This window comes from Blastomyces dermatitidis (assembly GCF_000003525.1).
Source record: "Blastomyces dermatitidis ER-3 genomic scaffold supercont1.4, whole genome shotgun sequence".
In the NCBI taxonomy this organism is placed as follows: domain Eukaryota; kingdom Fungi; phylum Ascomycota; class Eurotiomycetes; order Onygenales; family Ajellomycetaceae; genus Blastomyces; species Blastomyces dermatitidis.
This window is the reverse complement of record NW_025544777.1, coordinates 4,425,725-4,444,326: the sequence shown is the minus strand read 5'-3', so window position 1 is coordinate 4,444,326 and position 18,602 is coordinate 4,425,725. Positions and strand designations below refer to the sequence as shown.

At 48.8% G+C, this 18,602-nt stretch overlaps 6 protein-coding genes across 6 annotated transcripts; 2 read left to right on the top strand and 4 right to left on the bottom strand.

Moving 5' to 3' along the window:
• Window positions 1-938: 938 nt before the first annotated feature.
• BDCG_04429 (CMGC/CDK/CRK7 protein kinase) lies at window positions 939-4,313 on the top strand (the record flags this gene model as incomplete). Its single annotated transcript, XM_045420090.1, has 3 exons — window positions 939-2,104; window positions 2,166-4,019; window positions 4,103-4,313. 3 exons carry the CDS (start codon window positions 939-941, stop codon window positions 4,311-4,313), a joined length of 3,231 nt encoding a protein of 1,076 aa, XP_045276264.1.
• A 107-nt stretch (window positions 4,314-4,420) lies between these two features.
• Window positions 4,421-7,296, bottom strand: BDCG_04428 (NADH pyrophosphatase). The gene is made up of 2 exons (XM_045420089.1): window positions 6,630-7,296; window positions 4,421-6,551 (listed from the first exon to the last, which is right to left on the bottom strand). Exons 1-2 carry the CDS (start codon window positions 6,739-6,741, stop codon window positions 5,416-5,418), a joined length of 1,248 nt encoding a protein of 415 aa, XP_045276263.1. The 5' UTR covers window positions 6,742-7,296; the 3' UTR covers window positions 4,421-5,415.
• Window positions 7,297-7,382: 86 nt separating this feature from the next.
• On the bottom strand, window positions 7,383-8,754 carry BDCG_04427 (uncharacterized protein). The gene is made up of 2 exons (XM_045420088.1): window positions 8,441-8,754; window positions 7,383-8,371 (listed from the first exon to the last, which is right to left on the bottom strand). The coding sequence occupies exons 1-2, from the start codon at window positions 8,547-8,549 to the stop codon at window positions 8,148-8,150; spliced, it is 333 nt and encodes a 110-aa protein (XP_045276262.1). The 5' UTR covers window positions 8,550-8,754; the 3' UTR covers window positions 7,383-8,147.
• A 102-nt stretch (window positions 8,755-8,856) lies between these two features.
• Window positions 8,857-11,635, bottom strand: BDCG_04426 (uncharacterized protein). The gene has a single exon (XM_045420087.1). It carries the CDS (start codon window positions 10,948-10,950, stop codon window positions 9,472-9,474), a length of 1,479 nt encoding a protein of 492 aa, XP_045276261.1. The 5' UTR covers window positions 10,951-11,635; the 3' UTR covers window positions 8,857-9,471.
• Window positions 11,184-16,279, top strand: BDCG_04425 (dynamin family protein). Its single transcript, XM_045420086.1, has 2 exons — window positions 11,184-14,572; window positions 14,663-16,279. Exons 1-2 carry the CDS (start codon window positions 12,109-12,111, stop codon window positions 14,752-14,754), a joined length of 2,556 nt encoding a protein of 851 aa, XP_045276260.1. The 5' UTR covers window positions 11,184-12,108; the 3' UTR covers window positions 14,755-16,279.
• BDCG_04424 (HypA protein) lies at window positions 15,905-18,426 on the bottom strand (the record flags this gene model as incomplete). Its single annotated transcript, XM_045420085.1, has 5 exons — window positions 15,905-15,990; window positions 16,628-17,041; window positions 17,251-17,601; window positions 17,690-17,992; window positions 18,273-18,426. The coding sequence occupies 5 exons, from the start codon at window positions 18,424-18,426 to the stop codon at window positions 15,905-15,907; spliced, it is 1,308 nt and encodes a 435-aa protein (XP_045276259.1).
• Between the last annotated feature and the right edge of the window lie 176 nt (window positions 18,427-18,602).

Below are 18,602 nucleotides of genomic sequence, written 5' to 3'. Positions count from 1 at the left end.
CTATTCGCAGCCTGACTGGCCCACAGAAGCTGTGAGAGAGTGAGAGCTACGAAAAGTGATATTTAGCCACTGGACGTGCTCCGTGACAAACTCTCGGAACAATTGGTGTCGAACCCCATTGGCAGGGAGAGAAACTCAGATGGGACGGGAATATATTTATGGGAAAACCACAGGACAATCTCTGTATTCCCACAGTGGTTAAATGGGAGGATGCTGGGGCTTTTTTTTTTTTTTCCTGTGGGCGCTGTTGTTGTTTTGGGCTGTCATCAATTTGGGACACAATCGTAGACTCACCACTCTTTGCAATCGGCGGACTCATTTGCTGCTGGAGCTACCAAGACACGGGCGGTAACCACCAGAGGAACACACCAACCCCCCAACAACGCTTCTTGCAACCTACAACAAAAGCTCTCCAACGGCAAATTTGACGGAACAGGATTATCAACCTGCGGCGCCAGACTCTGACTATATATATAGTCTTGCAACTCACTGTCTCATTGAGGAACATCTGATATTTACTACAAAGCCCTGTCGCGCTACGCTACTGGAGCCTCCAGACCGCTACAGCCAACCACTCTCGCATATCCTAGGGGTCCATCTGAAACTGTGGCAGGCCTTCGGATCTGAGAATATTGTTGGATTGCATGTAATCCCAGCGACAGATAGGGAATTTCAACAGCAAAAAGAGAAAAGCAAAAAAAAAAAAAAAGAAAAGAAAAGAAAAAAAGAAACCGAACTGCGCAGTGAGTGCCTGTGGGCGCCCGTTGCTGACTCCGGTTGACGCCAAGCCCTCAACGCCGCTAGCGCAAAAGGAATCTCCAGTATCGCCAGTCCTTCTGTTCCGCACGACGTTTCTTGATCAACCCCCTCTCTCCCGACACAACTGCTGCCAACTTATCCCTTCAACCGATTCTTAACCAGATGCCGCTAACGATTACATGGCTGGGTCCCGAAGGAATCCGCTGATGAAAGACCAGTGGAGAGCCGACGACGACCACAAAGAGAGAGACGACCCACATCCACATCACAGAGAACGAGACAGAGAAAGAGACCGCGAACGGCCTGAGCGGCGTCCACGATCACCGCCGGCCTCGCGTCGTGGGGCAGGCCGTGGCCACGAAAGATCTAGAGGCCGTGGTGCTTCATTCGCTAATCATAATCAATCGTCCCGTCGTCCCCAGACAGGCCGGAGGGGAGATAATAAGAAACACATTAATAGCAATTATACTAGTAATAGGAACAGACGACTTTCTCCTTCCTCTCACATTAGGGCTGCAGACACTGAACAGCGAGATTCTACGCGTCAGCCAGAGGCTCAGGTAACTTCTCGGGCTGACCACAAAAATTTACCACCACAGTCTCCTGCCCCGCCCCCCAAGCGGAAACGAAGTCGGAGCATTTCGCCATCTCGCCCTCAGCCGCACCCACGCCCCAAGCGGCGAGACGGTCGTAATCGAGACCGCCCCGAGAGAGGCAGAGGTCGACCCAATCGCAATTTCTCCCCGAGGAGGGCCCCGATTCCCCGTGGCAAGGATTACCGACCGGCGGACCTTCGTTCTGAAGTCTCGACATCCGACTACTTGCAGTCTCGCCGCAGGCGTTCCAGATCCCGAGATTCATTCATAGAAAGACGCAGCCTATCCCCGCGTCGTGCTTCTCGGAGTCCTCCGCCTGGAAAGGACTACGTGGATCATTCCCCGCGCCCTTCATCCCGTCACTCCTTAGTGTCAAGAGGCTCGCGGCAATCACCACCGCCGAACTATCGAAAAAGCACAGAAATGCAATCTACGCGTCCAATCCAGTCTATTGTGGATGACCCACGCCGCTCTCCATCCCCTCTTCGTCCCATTCCTAGCTTCGATGCTGGGAACCCGAATCAAAATACCGACAATGATGCTCGGATACGGGATACTTTTCAAAACCACAGTATGCGTGGCTCACGCCGACCATCTCGTCCACAGGTCGATACACGCCAATCTTACAATACCTCGCCACAGTATGTGACGCCCACGAGCTCCCGCCTTGGGTCCCCGCAATCAGGGTCTCCGTACAGTGGTAGTAGGGGATCGTGGACTGGCCAGCAGCCATACCATGGGCAGCAAGGGTTAGTAAATCGTACAAACGCCGGGTATTCATCATGACTTGAAACTAACGATGTAATTCAGACAAATGGGCGGCTATTCGCCACCTTATAGACAGGCGACTTATCCCCCTCCGCAGGGCGGGTCTCAGGGACAGTATTACCAAGGCCAGCCGTATTCCGCAAGCGCAGCCCACGGACAACCAGGATACTCTAGTCAGACATATAGAGGTGGCCCTCCGGGATATCGGGGCACTCAATATAATCAAACCCAGGATCGTCGATTTTCTGGACCAGGTTCGCAATCATATGGGAACGCGCAGCCACAACCACAACCCCAAACACAAACCCAACAACAACAGCAACAACGGGGAAGAGGGAGCCATTTTAACAATCTGCAATGGACTCCTTCCGGTGGACGTGGCCGCGGAGCACACGGACCTCCTGGGGGCTCGCTTCAACATCCTCACCTTCCAGATGAGCGCTTATCGCCTGAAATTGACGAAGATGATAACCCATTCCGCCCATCCAAGGATTTACAGGTGGAAGACGAAGACTCAAAGCCCAAACCGGAGAAGCAAGATTCAAAGAAAATGCCGCCTCCCAATCGACAACAGGGTGCCCCTGCACAACCCAAAGAGAAAGAATCAGGAAAATTCAGTTTCGCTTTCAAATCAAAGGCTCCGGCCCCGGCTACGCCTAAGCCAGTGCCCGACCTTGCACAAAGGATGCGTGAACCCCCTCCAAAGGCGGCAGAGACAACGAAGAACAAACAATCGAATGCTCCTCCACCGAGGGAAAAGTCTAGTAATCGGCTGGATCGAAGAGATGACAGACGAGACTCGCGGAGAAACGACCGTCGGGTTGACAATCGAGGAGAGAGGTATCGTGATCGACGGGATGAACGACGAGTGGAGCCCCGACATGAGAGACGGCCAGAGCGATCGCCAGAACGTAAGAAACCGAAGAAAATCCTGAAGCGAATGAAGCCACGTCCAACGATATCTGAAGAGTTCTCCAAGTCCGACTCTGTCTACTACCGAAAACCCGGAAACGAGTCGGTTATTGGAGCGGGAACATACGGCAAGGTGTTCAAGGCCATTCATGTTTATACTAAGAATATGGTCGCGCTGAAGAAGATACGTATGGAGGGTGAGAAGGATGGGTTCCCCATTACGGCCGTTCGTGAGATTAGACTGCTCCAACATCTCCGGCATGATAATATTGTCTGTCTGCAGGAGGTTATGGTAGAGAAAAACGAATGCTTCATGGTGTTCGAGTACTTGTCTCACGATCTGACTGGCCTCATCAACCATCCGACATTCTCTCTCACAGCTGCCCATAAGAAACATCTTGCACGACAAATGTTCGATGGTTTAAATTATCTGCACCACCGCGGGGTGCTACATCGAGACATCAAAGCCGCTAATATCCTCATCAGTAATCAGGGACAACTGAAATTTGCTGATTTCGGCCTCGCGCGATTCTTCTCTAAGAGCCGGCAGCTAGACTACACCAACCGCGTCATCACCATCTGGTACCGCCCACCAGAACTCTTACTAGGAGAAACTCGATATGGCCCCGCCGTCGATATCTGGAGTGCTGCATGTGTATGGGTAGAGATGTTTACCAAGAAAGCCGTGTTCCCCGGTGAGGGTGGCGAGATCAGTCAACTTGAGAAGCTATACAATTCATTGGGCACTCCGACCCGCGCTGACTGGCCTGATATTGTCGAAATGCCGTGGTTTGAGCTATTACGCCCGACAGAGCGGAAACCACGCACCTTTGACGATGTTTATAAAAATATCCTGTCCCCTGCTGCCTTAGACCTCGTTTCCAAGATGTTCCAGTATGATCCTGTCAGAAGACCCTCTGCTGAGGAGGTCCTCACACACCCATACTTCACGTCAGAGGAACCAGGGCCCCAGCAGGCTATTGAGTAAGTTTAATTTTCTGCTATACTGATCATGACAGCCATTTTCTTATCCTTTCATCCTCTGTAACTAACAACCCTTTCACTAGGCTCGCAAATGTCGAAGGCGACTGGCACGAATTCGAATCCAAAGCCCACCGCAAGGAAAAGGACAAAGAAGCTCGTCGTGCAGAGCATCAGCGCGAAAAAGAAAAGCGTAGAGTGAGCGGTGGCGCTGCTCAGAGCAGTGATGGGCGGGATACCAAGCGGGCACGCATAGAGGAAGGTACCTCTTCTCAGCTTCAGTCGCTTGAAAATTGAAAGTAGAGATCCTCGTGGTATTCATTTATAGCTCCACACCGGAACTGTTCCCCCCTTGTTTTCTCAAGAAGGGAACTGTCAGTTGGGTGGAGAAGCATAGTGTTTATTTTATTTTATTTTATTTTATTTTTTTTTTTTTTTTAATGCCTTATTTCTTTTCAAACAAATTTAAGCGGCTCCTTTTTCTTACTTTTTTTTTCGTACATGGAAACACGAAAAGGAAAAGCATGTTTGGCGATATCCGTTTATTATATAACCTTTATTTTTTTTTTCTCCCCCAAATTGGGGATGTGATTGCCCATTATGAACTCATTTCCCCCTTTTTGCCAACTGCGTACATTATTCTGCTCTATTTCTTTCAAGATCCTTCTCTATCTCTGCGATCCTTTTGTCCTATACTACCCAGTTTTTATTTTGCTCTCTCTCCCTCTTATTCACCACCTCCACAGTACTTTCCGTATGATTGCAACCCACGGTGTTTCTTGTTTAGCTACTTGTTTGGTGTCATGAATATTCCAAGTCCCATTGACGTTATAGCATTTGAATGATATAGTCCCAAACCTCTTTCTGCCTCTCTGACCCAGTCCTACAGGCAAGGACCTTTGATCGAGCTTCGGTCTATGTCTTTCAGCTACCCAACCAAGGTGAATTTTCGAGGTGGGTGTCAGGCGTGATAAATACGCCGCCTATGGGAAAAATCTCTGATACAAAGATGATGTCTACGCACTTGTATGCATATGAGCGGGTGAATGAATCGAAGACGCGACATATCATACGGTATCTGTGATCTTAATATAACTATGTCTAATAGGGTACAAGATAGCGAGGCGGTGCGTTCTATTGTTCTTCAAATACGCGCCCTGTAAATCCAATTTTATGTATATATCGCTAACAAACTGTGGTATCAAAAGTAAAATGCCCATGCCATATGAGCAGGAGGGTATCGCAGTCAAACCCGGCGAATCATTTCTATATTGACCTTCTTTTCTTTGCCTTTTTATTTTTATTTTATTTTTTTCTAATTTTCCCAATAAGCACAGGGATGTATGTCACAGGCTTGAAAGCCTGACACCTGCCCGTCTGCACTGACACTTCAACCCATTCACATCTTGGGCCCATTAGCATAACTAATCCCCCCCCAAAACTCCCCATGAACCACCGCGGCAATTAACTGATACGCAATCGCCGTCCTGGGCGGCAAGCGCAGCCAACCCTCTTTATATCCCGACCCAGGTTTCCCCGACAAATCGCTGGTGCCCACTTTCAACGCCTCCTCAGCTTCCGCAATAGAGAACCACCGCGCATCTTCTAGTTCTGGGTCATGCTGGAGCGAGATGATTTCATGCTCCGGCTTCGCCACCTGCGCAATGGCGCCAATCATCAGATTGGCCGGGTACGGCCATGGCTGCGTGCTATGGATGACGACACGGGACACCACCACGCCAGACTCTTCCCACACCTCGCGCCGCACTGCATCCTCGACGGATTCGGCGGGCTCAATGAACCCGGCCAGCGTCGAGTACCAGTTGGGCGGGTATCGCTTCTGCCGGCCCAGAAGCAGGCGTTGGCCGTCGTGGCTGACGACGACCACGATGATGGTTGGGTCAGTACGGGGGAATGAGATGTTTGAGATCGTTGTGCGGGTGCTGCAGGGCGGGCGGGGACCTTGGGGGTCGTGCGGTGGGCAAGCGCGCTTTGTGCCCGCTTGGACAGACATGGTTAGGTGGCCGCAGGTGCCACAGTATATGTTGCGCGTGTTCCAGTCGAGAATGGCGCGGGCTTGGGCATATATGGCGGCTATGTCGGCGGGGAGGGTGGTGACGGTGCGGCCCCGGAAGAAAGACAAGCCCTTGGCTTCCATAGTTGCGATAATGTCCTTGGCAGGTTGTTCTATTGTGCCGCGCGGGGTGACGTCTAGGGCGAAGAAGGGGGTTCCCTTATACGTTTTGTAGCTCAAAGTATTTTCCGTCTGCGTCTCGTCTAGACCTAGGAATATCAGGAGGGGCTTTGTGACGGAGGGGTCGAAGTCCTTGAGGGCGTCTACTTCGGATTTATCGAAGATGTCTTCGGGAACGAGGGTCTTGACATCATTGTAGGAAGCGTAGAAGAGCTCTGAGGGGCTGCGGATGAGGGGGTTGAGCTCGTTGAAGAGTAGAAAGCGGCTTGTTGGGTGTCTTATCGCTGCTGATAAGAATGCGCCATCTGCTCGGAGGAACGAGACCCGGTTTAAACGCGAACCTGCGAAGGAGATGCTAGGGCTTAGCCATATCGTTGTACTACAGAGATGGGGAGGAAATGAGCGAGATAGTTACTCACTTGAGAAATAGTTCACTGTCTCCTTGCCAAACTTGCGAGAAAGCATGGAATCCAGCTGGGCATGCGTGGGTGCGGGTATATCAGCAATGGCTTCAGAGGGAGCGGAGGACATGGCTATTTGTTCCCGGTGAAGACAAGGGGTTTTATGTATATGAGCTCTTCTTCCGGGTTCAGGGTGTTAAGACAGAAAATGGCTTGACAAAAGTGTGTAGATGCGCATTTGCTTGCTCTCGCTCGTCGTCTTCCCCGCGATTATACGATGACTCAGCGGATTGACCTCGGCATTCCCCAAAGGGGAAATGTTGAAGGCTTTCATTTAGATCCAAAAACATCGCGAAAGTCGAGATAGCGGAGGGGAAGTTGCTGCATTGATTGGAATTCCGCGGGGTGTCAGACACTCGATGTATTAGAAAATTTTGCTACCATGGCAAAAGATGTTTTAATTTTACGCCAGGGGAACATGGGATGGTTGCATTTAGGGCCGTGGTTAGGATAATCAGTCTAGGTTCCCAGCATGCATCGACAGAGAGAATGCAATTTCACAATCATCTTGGTCACCAATTGTACCAAATACCTTGCAATTAAAGGCATCACCAGCCTTTGTCAGCCTTGAGAGACGAAATTTGCTTTACACTGATAGATTGACAACTTGAAATTTGAGGCTCGGAGGATTAGCCGAAGCTACGATTAACTAACGTTAGTTAACTGGTTAAGTTAGTTAATTATAAAATCCGCTGATGTCAGCTTTCGCTAGCACAGAGGAGGACGGAGTAACTCCACAGAGGCTATTATTGCGCCAACGGCAGTTTGTAAATGGTAAATGGGATCACTCAGGGGGCGTGTTCGGTTGTACGTATGTATGTACATACAAGTACAACCTGCACGTAAAAAGTGGATAGTATTTTAAGTGTACAGCAGGAGTCATATAATCAACAATGTGAGCCCCCGCACTACTACAGGATAATACTCAACCTGGCAGCACACTTGTATATAACTTTACACGCTCCCAACCTTGCCTTATTATAGATACAACCCCTCACTATATGATCTAGTTACACCATTGAAGTCTAATCGCGTGTAAGTGGAGAAAAAGAAGGGATATGATATAAGAATGGCAGACTGAACACAAGGCCTCTTTCGTGCAGACAATGTTGAATGGAGTGTGTACGGTGTAAGATTGTGTAAGTGGGGTCTTTTATACAAGATTGTACGAGGTTAAGCGTGCAACCGAACACTCCCTCTAGTTGGATCCGGTTGATGTGCATTATTATTATTATTATTCTTATTCTTATTATTTTGAGCCAAGCCATCGCCCCGAACGAGAAACTCAGCGAGGATCGGGAATCACTGCGAAACGCATCCATTATTGCCTCAACCACCAATTGAAAGCTTGACGAGGCGATTTGAGCCAGCGAAGGTTTCTTGGGAGAATAATAATAATAGTTTACGGCCGCCACATGCAAGCGTCCCGTTATTATTATTCATTCCCATATGCTCATGGGCTTGAGTGAGTGTGCCTCAAGGAGCGGGGAATTGCTTTGGCGCGCGCTGTGGCTTCCGAGGATGATGTGCCAAGTGCAAGCCGAGATGCACGATATTAACCGACCAGAATCTGGGCATTGATGATTCGCCCGATTGCGTTGAAAAGGAGGTGTTATTGGCCGGAGCCGCGAGGGAGGCGGCAGGGTTGAGTGAGATGAGATGGGTGAAGGAATCGGATCTTTCCCCCGAATGGGCGCCATCTGGCAAATATCCGGATATCAATCATCTAGGCAACAAATAGGACGGGCGTTCAGCGATTTCTAACTCACATGAAACACACGAGGGGGTCAGCGTCTGTTGCACTTCTTGCAAGTCGAAGCGTGAGGGCGTGCTGACAGGCTGGTGATGTCTTCTTCTCGTTGGCTCCCCATCGGTCATGGCTCCAACCAGTACACTGGACCATCAAGCGACAAGACTAATAAACCTTCGTCTCCAAAGCCAGCGCGTCAGCCAGAATGGCCATCCGATTTCCAGAAACCCAGCTGGCCAGGTGCAGACAGACCCATAATTGATCAAGTTTAGGTTTTCTGTTCTGATGAGGCTTGCATATTCTCCGCATTGAGTTTGTGCTAAGCTCTTGTTTGTTTATTATTTAGCCTGAGTTCGACATCCTTTCTCCCAAACCTTGGAAATCTTAATTGCTATAAAAAAAGAAAAGTGTTCTATGCGGCCCCATAATGTCCGTGGAATCCAGGGCTACTGGATATTTTTATTCTAGTAGCGCCTGATAAGCTGCAGAGGGCGCAGCAGGAGACGCCTCATGAACGTTTAAACTACCAAGTTTTGCAAAGTTCTGCCTAAGGGGCCTGACACGATGGCGTCGTATGTTCGTATGGCTTCTCACTAAGCTTGATCAAATGCAGAGGGTGGGGAAAGGGGTAACAAATACAAACGGGAAGGAGAGATAACTGCCTTCTGTCTTAATTTACTTCATAGTGTCACAATATGTTTTGAATTTATTCAGATGTACGCAGTATATATCTCACATTGTGTTTTGTTTGATCCTTATTTCTTCACGAAAATTCATACCAGGGTGTCAGATTAGATTGTCATAAAATACAGAGTAAGAGAAATTGCAACAGTGAATAACAAAGGAAACCCAAAATACGTCGTGAATAATATTAAGTTCCAGCCTTAAAATGAGTGCAAACGCCCGACATTGATTAACGCTAAGAGTCAAAAAGAAAAAGAATGGAGAGGGAGACGGGAGAGCAATAATGTGATAACTGCATGCAGGTGGGCGTGGGGTCGAATCCCGAGAACTCGAGTAAGCAAAGAGGTGGAGAAAAGTGGAGATGGTTTAATCTTTCCAGAACCAGCCACCCTTCCTCTGGGAGCCACGATCGTTAGTCTGCTCGGCGCTCTGCAGCTGTGCCTGGCTGGTCTCACTTCCTGATGGTGGATGGTTGGCGTTTTCCACCTGAACGGTTTCATTGCTTTCTTCTTTTCCATCAGAGAACCGCTTCTTTCGAGTAATGGTAGTCTGCACCGAGCCGTCCGGCAGAGTCCTTCGCTCGGTGGTGGTGATGGTGGAAGTAATGTATGGAGACGGTGGAGAAGGCTGTGAGGCTTGAATGGAGGCTGTATCGTTGGAATTTACGTCCGAGCCATCACGTTGGAAGTCGAAGTCTTTATTCTCGACTGTATGCTGCCATCGCCTTTGTCCTTCCAATAGCCGTTCCCGTCTTCTGAGTCGGTCTTCAATTATCATTCCCATCAGTGGGCTTACTAAGGGAATATCCTCCTCGTCTGATGGTTCATTCACGCGGTCCAGAAATTTCTCGTACAGATCGAGTTCCGTGAGCCACTTGTCGCCCTGCATAGAGTGTTCCCGATCATCATATTCGTGGGAGGACCCAGGCCGAGACATCTTCCCTTTTCCTGCTCCATCGGTGGGCTGGCTGTATCTGTAGTTGAAATAATCGTTTGGACCCTTCTGGACATGAGTCCAATGGGGACCAAGGCTACCTCTGCCGATCATACCGGATATCCAATCTTTTGGCTTTTCTTTTCTGACGACCGCCCCCAAGTCACTATTTAACATATCTTTGCCATTTTCTATGCGCAATAGGTCTTCGAAAGCTTCTCGCCAACGCGGGGTGTCAGACTCGTGAGCCTCATGAGAAGGTATTAATGCGGAGAATAGCGAAGAGAGGGGTTTCTCGTATGGCTTGTGCCGCATATTTTTCTGGCGTTCGAGGTGGAGTGGGGAGTACGGAGAAAAGAGAAGGTACGAGATGGGCCAACCCTGGAAGGTCGAGGAGGATAGGAAATCGAAGGAAAATGGAAAGCTGGAACGGGGTAGAATTGAGAAGAAGTGCAACGGGTCAAGAGGCCACAGGTTCTCTAGCGGCGAATCAAATATAGACGACGGAAATTGATGCTCAAAATGTCGTCGACTTTCTAACCACGGTACATCAGATGGGTCATTCCCATCAGTGTAGGTAGTCGTACCACCATCACGCCCACAGGTGCACTTTTCAGAGCTGTGTCGTGAGCCGCTCGACTGGGAGTCTTGAGTACCAGCCCCAGTTTCTGTTGCGCGGAGCCTATGGTGATGGAATCTGACTGCGGGATCGCCTCCCTGGATGTACATCCAATCCCTTGGTGAGGGAGGGGAAAATGCGGAAGGAAGTCCTATCAACGATTGTAGTAATGCAGAGAAATGCTCATCAGCATAGCGGCGAAGTGCGATAAAGGTGTTTTCTTCATCGGGTTGGTGGTGGCCTTTGGAAGGGTTGGAAGAATGGGAGTGATTGCGGTCAGCAGAATCCGCCATGATCACGTCCACGAATCTGCAAGAAATAGGATGGAAGTACTCCGTATCCGTATGAAAAATCGAATAATCCTCAGATTATCTGCCAAGAATAAAACGTTGCCTGACGATGCTGCGTACGGAGTAGCCCAGGTTGGCTTGGTCCGGGTCCGTCTAGCTAACATTGCTGTTGGGGACGATGAGTGAGGTCGTTGAGCGCGGGAGAAGAGTTTTCCCGAGAAAGTTGCCCCACCAACCGTTCTCTGACTTTTCATTGGTCAAGTCGCTTCAGGCGAGCTCTTCAGATTAGTCATCTTGACCAAGCAGTGCAAAAAATGTGCGATCCAAGTCACATGACTCTATCAAGAGCAACATTTGTCCCGATTAGGAAATATTAGACTACGTTTTCTCCACGCCAGCCATCTGCAGCAGAATTCCCTAAAGCCAAGAAAACCTGGACTCCGCTCGCGTTGATGTCGGCATGAGCCATGCGGCAATTATTCGATGACTCCATCTAAGTCTCCAAGCGAAATGGACTGGTTGCGCCACAAGTCTGTTTTATCCCTGCCACTGCATCCTGGAAAGTGAGCGCACCAAACCCTCCCCCCGCGCGAAGGCAACCCAGCCGGGTCTATCGTGAGAGTGGAGAGGGGTGGTATTTTTCCCTTGCTCTCGAATATTTCTGGAATGTCAGACGTCGTCCCCCCCCCCCACGAACTTGGGCTTGGGCTCATGGCACCCTGGTTACCCATGGCTGCCAGACTTGTTATCCTCGCAATTGGGTCGAATGATCCTTGCCGATCCTCAAGGATCGCAAATGCACTTTTCTAATAGTTTCCACGATTTCCCCCCTCGTCCGCCGTGTGCCGCCGTTCGGTAAGATTTTAGGCCTTGGCAATGGAGTACTTGGAGGAAACCTCAGACAGGCCTCAGCTGTTGGATGGTGCTTTTAGCGTCCTTCGGCTTCTGCTTGGGGTGGAGCATCCCTGTCCTCCCTTATCCTCGCTTCTCTCAAATGCTGGGCCTGTTATAATAATAGCTGTGTCCAACCCATCATCTGATTTTATAGTCCTCTTGAACCAATATCATTGTTCTTTTCTGCGCTCGTGTTTTGTTCATCATCCCCTATGGCCTGTGCTTTGTTGACTCTCTATAAGTAGCCCAACGGGCCACAACTGAATTATGGATCCTTTCAGCCCTCTGCCTATCCATCGACTTGAATCCAAAGGCCAAGCGGATTTGCTTGCCCGGCTAGATGAACTTCGCGATTTGGGATTTCGCCGCCAGCTGGCTCTGCCCCAGCTGGTGGTTTGCGGTGACCAAAATAGTGGGAAGAGTTCAGTATTCCACGCCATAACGGGTATCCCATTGCCAACGAGCACTGAACCCTGCACCAGGTTCGCAACGGAAGTTATCCTGCGGAGGTCCGATGAAGCCTCAGTTTCAGTGAAAATCCGACCAGGCCCGGATGCCTCCCCGGATCATCGGCACAAACTAGGAATATTTTCGAGGTCACATAACTGGCTCCAGGATATTCCCAAACTATATTCAGAGGCTAGGCTGATCATGGGCTTGATTTCCGATGGAAGATACTCACTGGATGTCCTACAGCTGGAGGCTTCAGGCCCTACACTACCAGACCTGACAGTAGTTGACCTGCCCGGCCTTATCAATCGACCAGGGCACCATCAACGAATGGAGGATGTTACTATCATCCAAAGCCTAACTGAGTCTTACATGAGGAACCCTCGGAGCATCCTGCTAGCCGTTGTATCCGCTGAGCGTAATATATCTCAACAAATTGTGTTACGGATGACGAAATCCTGCAGCCCTCGCACAATGGCAATCATAACGAAACCTGATCACCTAGAACCCGGCTCTTCTACCGAGGAAAACTACTTTGCACGTGCTAAAAACCAAGATACGCCCCTGCGCTTAGGATGGCACGTTCTAGTGAATAACGATTCTAACGAGAGGCGAAATCGCCATTTCCAACGTGATGACATGGAAAATTTGTTTTTCACTACCACAAGGCCTTGGAAGGCCCTTTCTCCAAATTCCGTCGGCATTCAGTCGCTTCGAAGTCGACTAAGCAAAATTCTACTTGGCCAAATCGAGTCGCAGCTGTCCAACCTGTCTACCGAACTTCAACAGGACCTTGAAACGAGCCGCGTGCTACTGCAAAAGCTCGGACCGGATCGAAAGTCGGGTGCGTCTCACCGATTGTATCTAACAACTATTGCTGAACGATATCAAGCCCTCGCACGATCAGCCACGGCTGGCGAATATCATGATTCCTATTTCCGTTATCACCCACAAACGTCGATGCGGCGATTGAGATCTGTAATCCGAAACTGGGCTGAAGACTTTGCTACGGATATGGAGGAGCGTGGCCATAGTTATAACCTGTACGATGATACGTCTTCGGATGGCCCACCACAAATGCCAGAACAAGCCTTACCCGATAGCCCTCAACCAGTTCCACGATCATCTTTTATTCGAGGACTTGCTGAACTATTCAAGCAAAACGGAGGCCGTGAATCAAAAGGATTGGTTAATTCTCAGGTCATATGCGAGCTATTTATTCGCTATTCGCTCAAATGGACACCGATGGCAAAATCTCATGTATACGAGCTTTGGAAGAAGGTAAAGCGATTTTTGGACGATCTCCTCCATCACATTGCGGGTGCTACAGTTGGCGAAGCCATACTCAGGAAAATACTAGACCAGGAGATGAGCAACAAGTTGCAGGCACTTAACGGCAAAATAGACGAGCTAGCAACGCCCTTTAAACAAATTGTTCCTTCAACCTTGAATCGAAAATTAACTACGAAAATCCATCGACTTCGTGCCCTAAGTGGTCCAAACGGCATGGATGATAACATGGATGACGGCACTGAATTCAATGTTTATTCTGAAATTCTCGATTGCATGGAAACTTATTATGCCGCCACATTACCAGTATTCATTGACAATGTTGCTTTTCTTGCAGTGGAAAATTGCCTTGTGGCAAACTTGGAGAATCTTATTTCTCCGTCTATGATGGCACAATTGTCAACTGAACAAATCGAACGTATCGCAGCTGATTCCGACGACACCAGGATCGCACGAATGCAACTCGCCGACAAGGTTAAAGTGCTAGAACTCGCGGTGGACTCATGCAGACGTTGCGAAATGGCGGGGATCCAGTCTGCTGCGCAGAATTATCGTGAACCAGTTAAAAATGACTTAAATGACTACATCACGGCAGACACGCCTGAGCCATCGCCTGAACAATCACCGACACCTGATATCAGCCCTCCAAAAACGATCAGCTCGTCAAAAAATGAAGAGAACTCTAGAGCGGATGAATCTATTGCACTAAGTCGGTCTTCCAGTGAATCCAGTCGGAGCGTTTCTGAGCTCTCTCAGACTGAAGCAACATCCCCTTCCCTCATGTCCCCCTCCTTGATCGACACCATTTCAACAAGGCCCAAAAGCCCCACAAGGACTGAGTCTAGTTCTGGAGGTAGCAGGAAGGGATCGTTGCTTAGATCCGGCTTCCGAAAACGAATCCTCAAAAACAAACCCGCCAGCTCGATCATAGAAGATAATAAATCGAGGACCACCACCTCAACCCCGGACTCCGAACGGAAACCTGATACGAGTAAGAGAACCTTTTCGCCGGACACACTTAACTTTTTCATTTATAGTATGTCAATCTCTTAACTTCTTTCTGATATATAACACTTTTCAGGCTCCATCCATTCTTCAAAAAAATCGAGCCCCCGTCCGAAATACAATTATGGTACTCTGTATCAATGTGCCTACTATTACTACACCATGTAGATACAAAGGTGGGCGGGGATAGGTCTGCTTCACGTAGGGGCCTATCTACCTTTGATATCTTCCCCAATCCCCCCAATCAGCCTGATTTTTGTTTTTCCCTTTTCTCACTGCATGTTTTCAAAGTCATTTCTTTTACCTGCAACGATATCCATTTCCCTTTTCCTGCCCTTGTTCTCCCCTTTTTGCGAGCCTTGACGTTTTTCATCATTTTACCGGCGCAACTACCAATAGGGCCGGTGTCTTCTACATATACGCATCTATGTCTTACCTGATCCTTTGATTATCTCACTTTGCTCTCCTGTTTCCTTCGAAAAAAAAAAAGGGGGAGAGGGGGAGAGGGGAGGGGGGGGGGGGAGGGGGGAGGGCCGGGGGAGTTGTTTGTTTATTATTATTATTCTTTTTTTTGGACGGCATGGGATGGTTGGTGTATGAGAAACATAGAATGAAGTTGCGCTTATTTTCGGCGTTTTATTCTTTTTTCTAACATGATTCACCACTCAACAAACTCATTCAGTCAATGTAACATGGCGGCGCCGGGGCGGTAAGACCTCGGAATTGGCATGTTGAGGGATGATTATATAAGGGCAGCTGTTCGGGTGGGCTTGATCAACTACTTGATCAATGAGCTCTAGGCCTACAAGTGGATGAGACAGTAACAAAGATGCTAAGGTTCAAGTAGAGATTATCACTGATCTCTAGGATGATGACTCAGCTAGCTAGTAATAGAACTTCTCTAAGATTTAGTGACTTCTCACTCAGAATATATATACTATGGTAAATAGTTTATAACTATCATCCATCCACTGGCAATAATAGCAAATTGTCGTAATGCAAGTTAATTTAGGCAGGTGGGAAGGGGAGATTGATAAAAAAAAATTACAAAACAGCAAAATACCATGACCCTGTTCCATAACCATCCATGACTACCCATGGATAGGATAGGATGGTTGTTTACCTTTGCGTTATCTGTTAGCAACCATTCGCAATGTCCATAGCCCATGTCAGAAAACCCAGGATGGTTCGACAAACAAGTGAGAAAGGAAAGAAAAAAGAGCCCATTCTTTTCCCAAGCATGTTCCCGAGCATCTAGAACAAATGCACAAATGCACAGATTCAGCCCCCAGAATTGTTTCGCTCAGGCGCGCCTCTTTTATCTCTCCGCAACCCCTTCCCACGCCCGGTCGTCGCCAACATGCCTAATCCACATCTCGTCGTCGCCCTGGACGGAATCGATAACTTGATCAGAGAGGGGTGGATGTCAGCAAATAATAATTATTATTATTATTTTTATTTTTTTTCTGTTAGGAAATATTAAAAGTAGTATTGCGTTGTTAAACTCTTGTAAAGAGTGTTTGTCAGCTCAATTGCAGGATTCAGGGGTGGTCGAAATGAACAATGTGCAGGCGGGGAAGATAACTAAGACTAGATTAAAAACCGGGGCATGGGAGCCTTCACAGGTTTATTATTGGGGTTTCCTTGGGACGAAACGTGGGAAAATGGGATTCAGGTTTCGGGCCTTCGGGAATTAAAATATTTATTTGTTTTTTGTTGTTTTCTTTCTTTTTTTTTTTTTTTTTTTTTTTTTTTTTTTTTTGCTTGGGGGTGGTTGGTTCTGGAACTTGGGCCATTTCGGGTAGACAGGGGTAAGGGCTTAGTGCAGCTAAACAGGGACCAAGGAGAGCGCTGGCTCGCAACGATGTAACTCCAGGTGAGGCGGGGGAGGGGTACAAAATGGATTTGGAGGAGTGAGAGCGCTGATAGGGCACAAGTAATGAAACCCGAGGAAAAAATGCATTTGGAATGAATTCATGAGGACTGAATGAGTTTGTCGAGCCTGTTAAAGTGTTCAAAAATCTGGAATAAAAGAACTCACCCATGTTCGCCAGCTTAATCCACATATCTCCCCTGACTAAGAACGCCTCTTGATACTTCTCATCCGCTTCAAACGGTTTACACAGCTTCTCCCCATACGCAAGCGTGCGGACAAACTTTGACACATGCCCGTCTTCCCGGGGATGGTGAATGGCCTGGGCAAACACTTCCTCCCACGATATTTTTGGTTTGTAGCTTGCAATTTCTTCCAGTCGGAGCTCTGCAGCACCACGAGAGGCGTACATCATGAGGTCCACACGACCTTTCCACTCCAGGACGCGTAGTTTGTTCTGCTTACTGATCCACGGCTGGGTGGCGAATGCAGCCAGGAAAATTGTGCTGGTAACGCAGTGCATGTAGAAAAAATCGAATTTGATCCTCTTGTTGGGACGCTGTGCTGCGCCAGCGAAATAGGCTGTTGATACTTTGAGTTACTCTCTTTTCCACAGTTCGCACCGAACCAGTGGAAAACAATGACAGGGGAACATGATTGATGAAGAGGGGAGGGGCGCATGTAGGCACGCACGCAGCATGGTTGGATATGCATGGTCTCTGTACCCTGGGATGGGAGCATTGGAGTGTAGGGGTACCACGGTTGTGTTTGGAGATAGGGATGTCACGTACCAACAGCGTTGAACAGTTCGGCTAGCTTCTCTTCCAGCTGGTCTGGACCCACTGAGAATTGGCTCGCAATTTCAATGATCTCGTCTGGAGCTCGAGCCAACAATCCGTTGATTTTATTCGGATCTTCCCAGCGCCCTGCTTCCCGCAATTTGGTGTTTGCGCGAATCTCCCGCAGGAGCTGAGAGAGGGGCTTCTTCCCCTCTTTCCCAACACCGCCTGCTACCTCCTCGGCAGGCAGGAGGAATGTAAGGTTTGATTCATGAACTGCAGTTTCGGCAAGTGCCTCTGCAACAATGGCTGGCTGGTTGAACTCGAAGCCAAATCCGAGCTGGATGAACGGGTGAATGACTCCTGTAGGGCAGGGTTCCGTTAGTATGCCAGCCAGTGACACGGGCAGGGAAACGGTGGGATGGGCGGAAAACCAGCACAAGCGCCATACCAGCGAAGAGCCGGACAAGCATATCATCCGCTAGCTTATCCCCGGCGAAAAGGTACTCATTCACCACTGGCTCTATCCCCCTGTTTTCAATTTGGCGCTGAAAATATGCTAGGAAGTTAGGATATTGATCCGGTATTCCTACATAAGAATTGAATTGGATCTTGTCACTCAGCTTCTGCACTATCGCTTCATCGACTAGGCGACGAGGCAGCTGGTAAGCAGCAGTGCGGTCGAAAGCCTCCTGGATGACATCTGGGGACGCCCCCAAAGCATAGGTGGTTAAAATGTGGTGGGCCAGATGATCTGCCGGAGGTTAGTCTCATTGATATGGTTAAAGCTGCTGTACAAGGGACAATAGGGCGGAAATGTGGAGAGGATGGGACGGTTGCATATCCATTTTGGCCAGGATGAATATCTATATAGTTTGGTGAGGTTATTTGCCAAGCAGACCGTTGACTTGATTGAACTCAAATACGAAAAGAACGCATTGTTAATGTAACCTGAGGGGCTTGTATATCAATCTTTGACAAGCGGGGCAGCGTTCAGGAAAATTAGAACTGCAGATTCAAACAACCGAACATACTGTGAAAACCCTTATCGTTGTTAAAGAAAACATGGTATCTCTCCATATCCGCCTGCAACATTTCGGATGCCTTTTTTGCAGAATCGGCCTTCTGGTGAAGCCCGAGAAGCCCCGTATCGTTGGGGGACACGCTGATATGGGTGGCGGTAGCCATGGCTCTTAACGGGCTCAAGTTTCGCGTTTGCTTTGAAGATATGGGCGAAGTGCGACTTGGACTCTCGAGAGGGAGAAGGAGATGACCCAATGCTGGCTGTCCTCGCGGCTGCTTTCGGTGTATCCAGGATCAAGCACCTGGTTGAGGAAGTGAAGGCAGGCCTCTGTAGCGTTCTT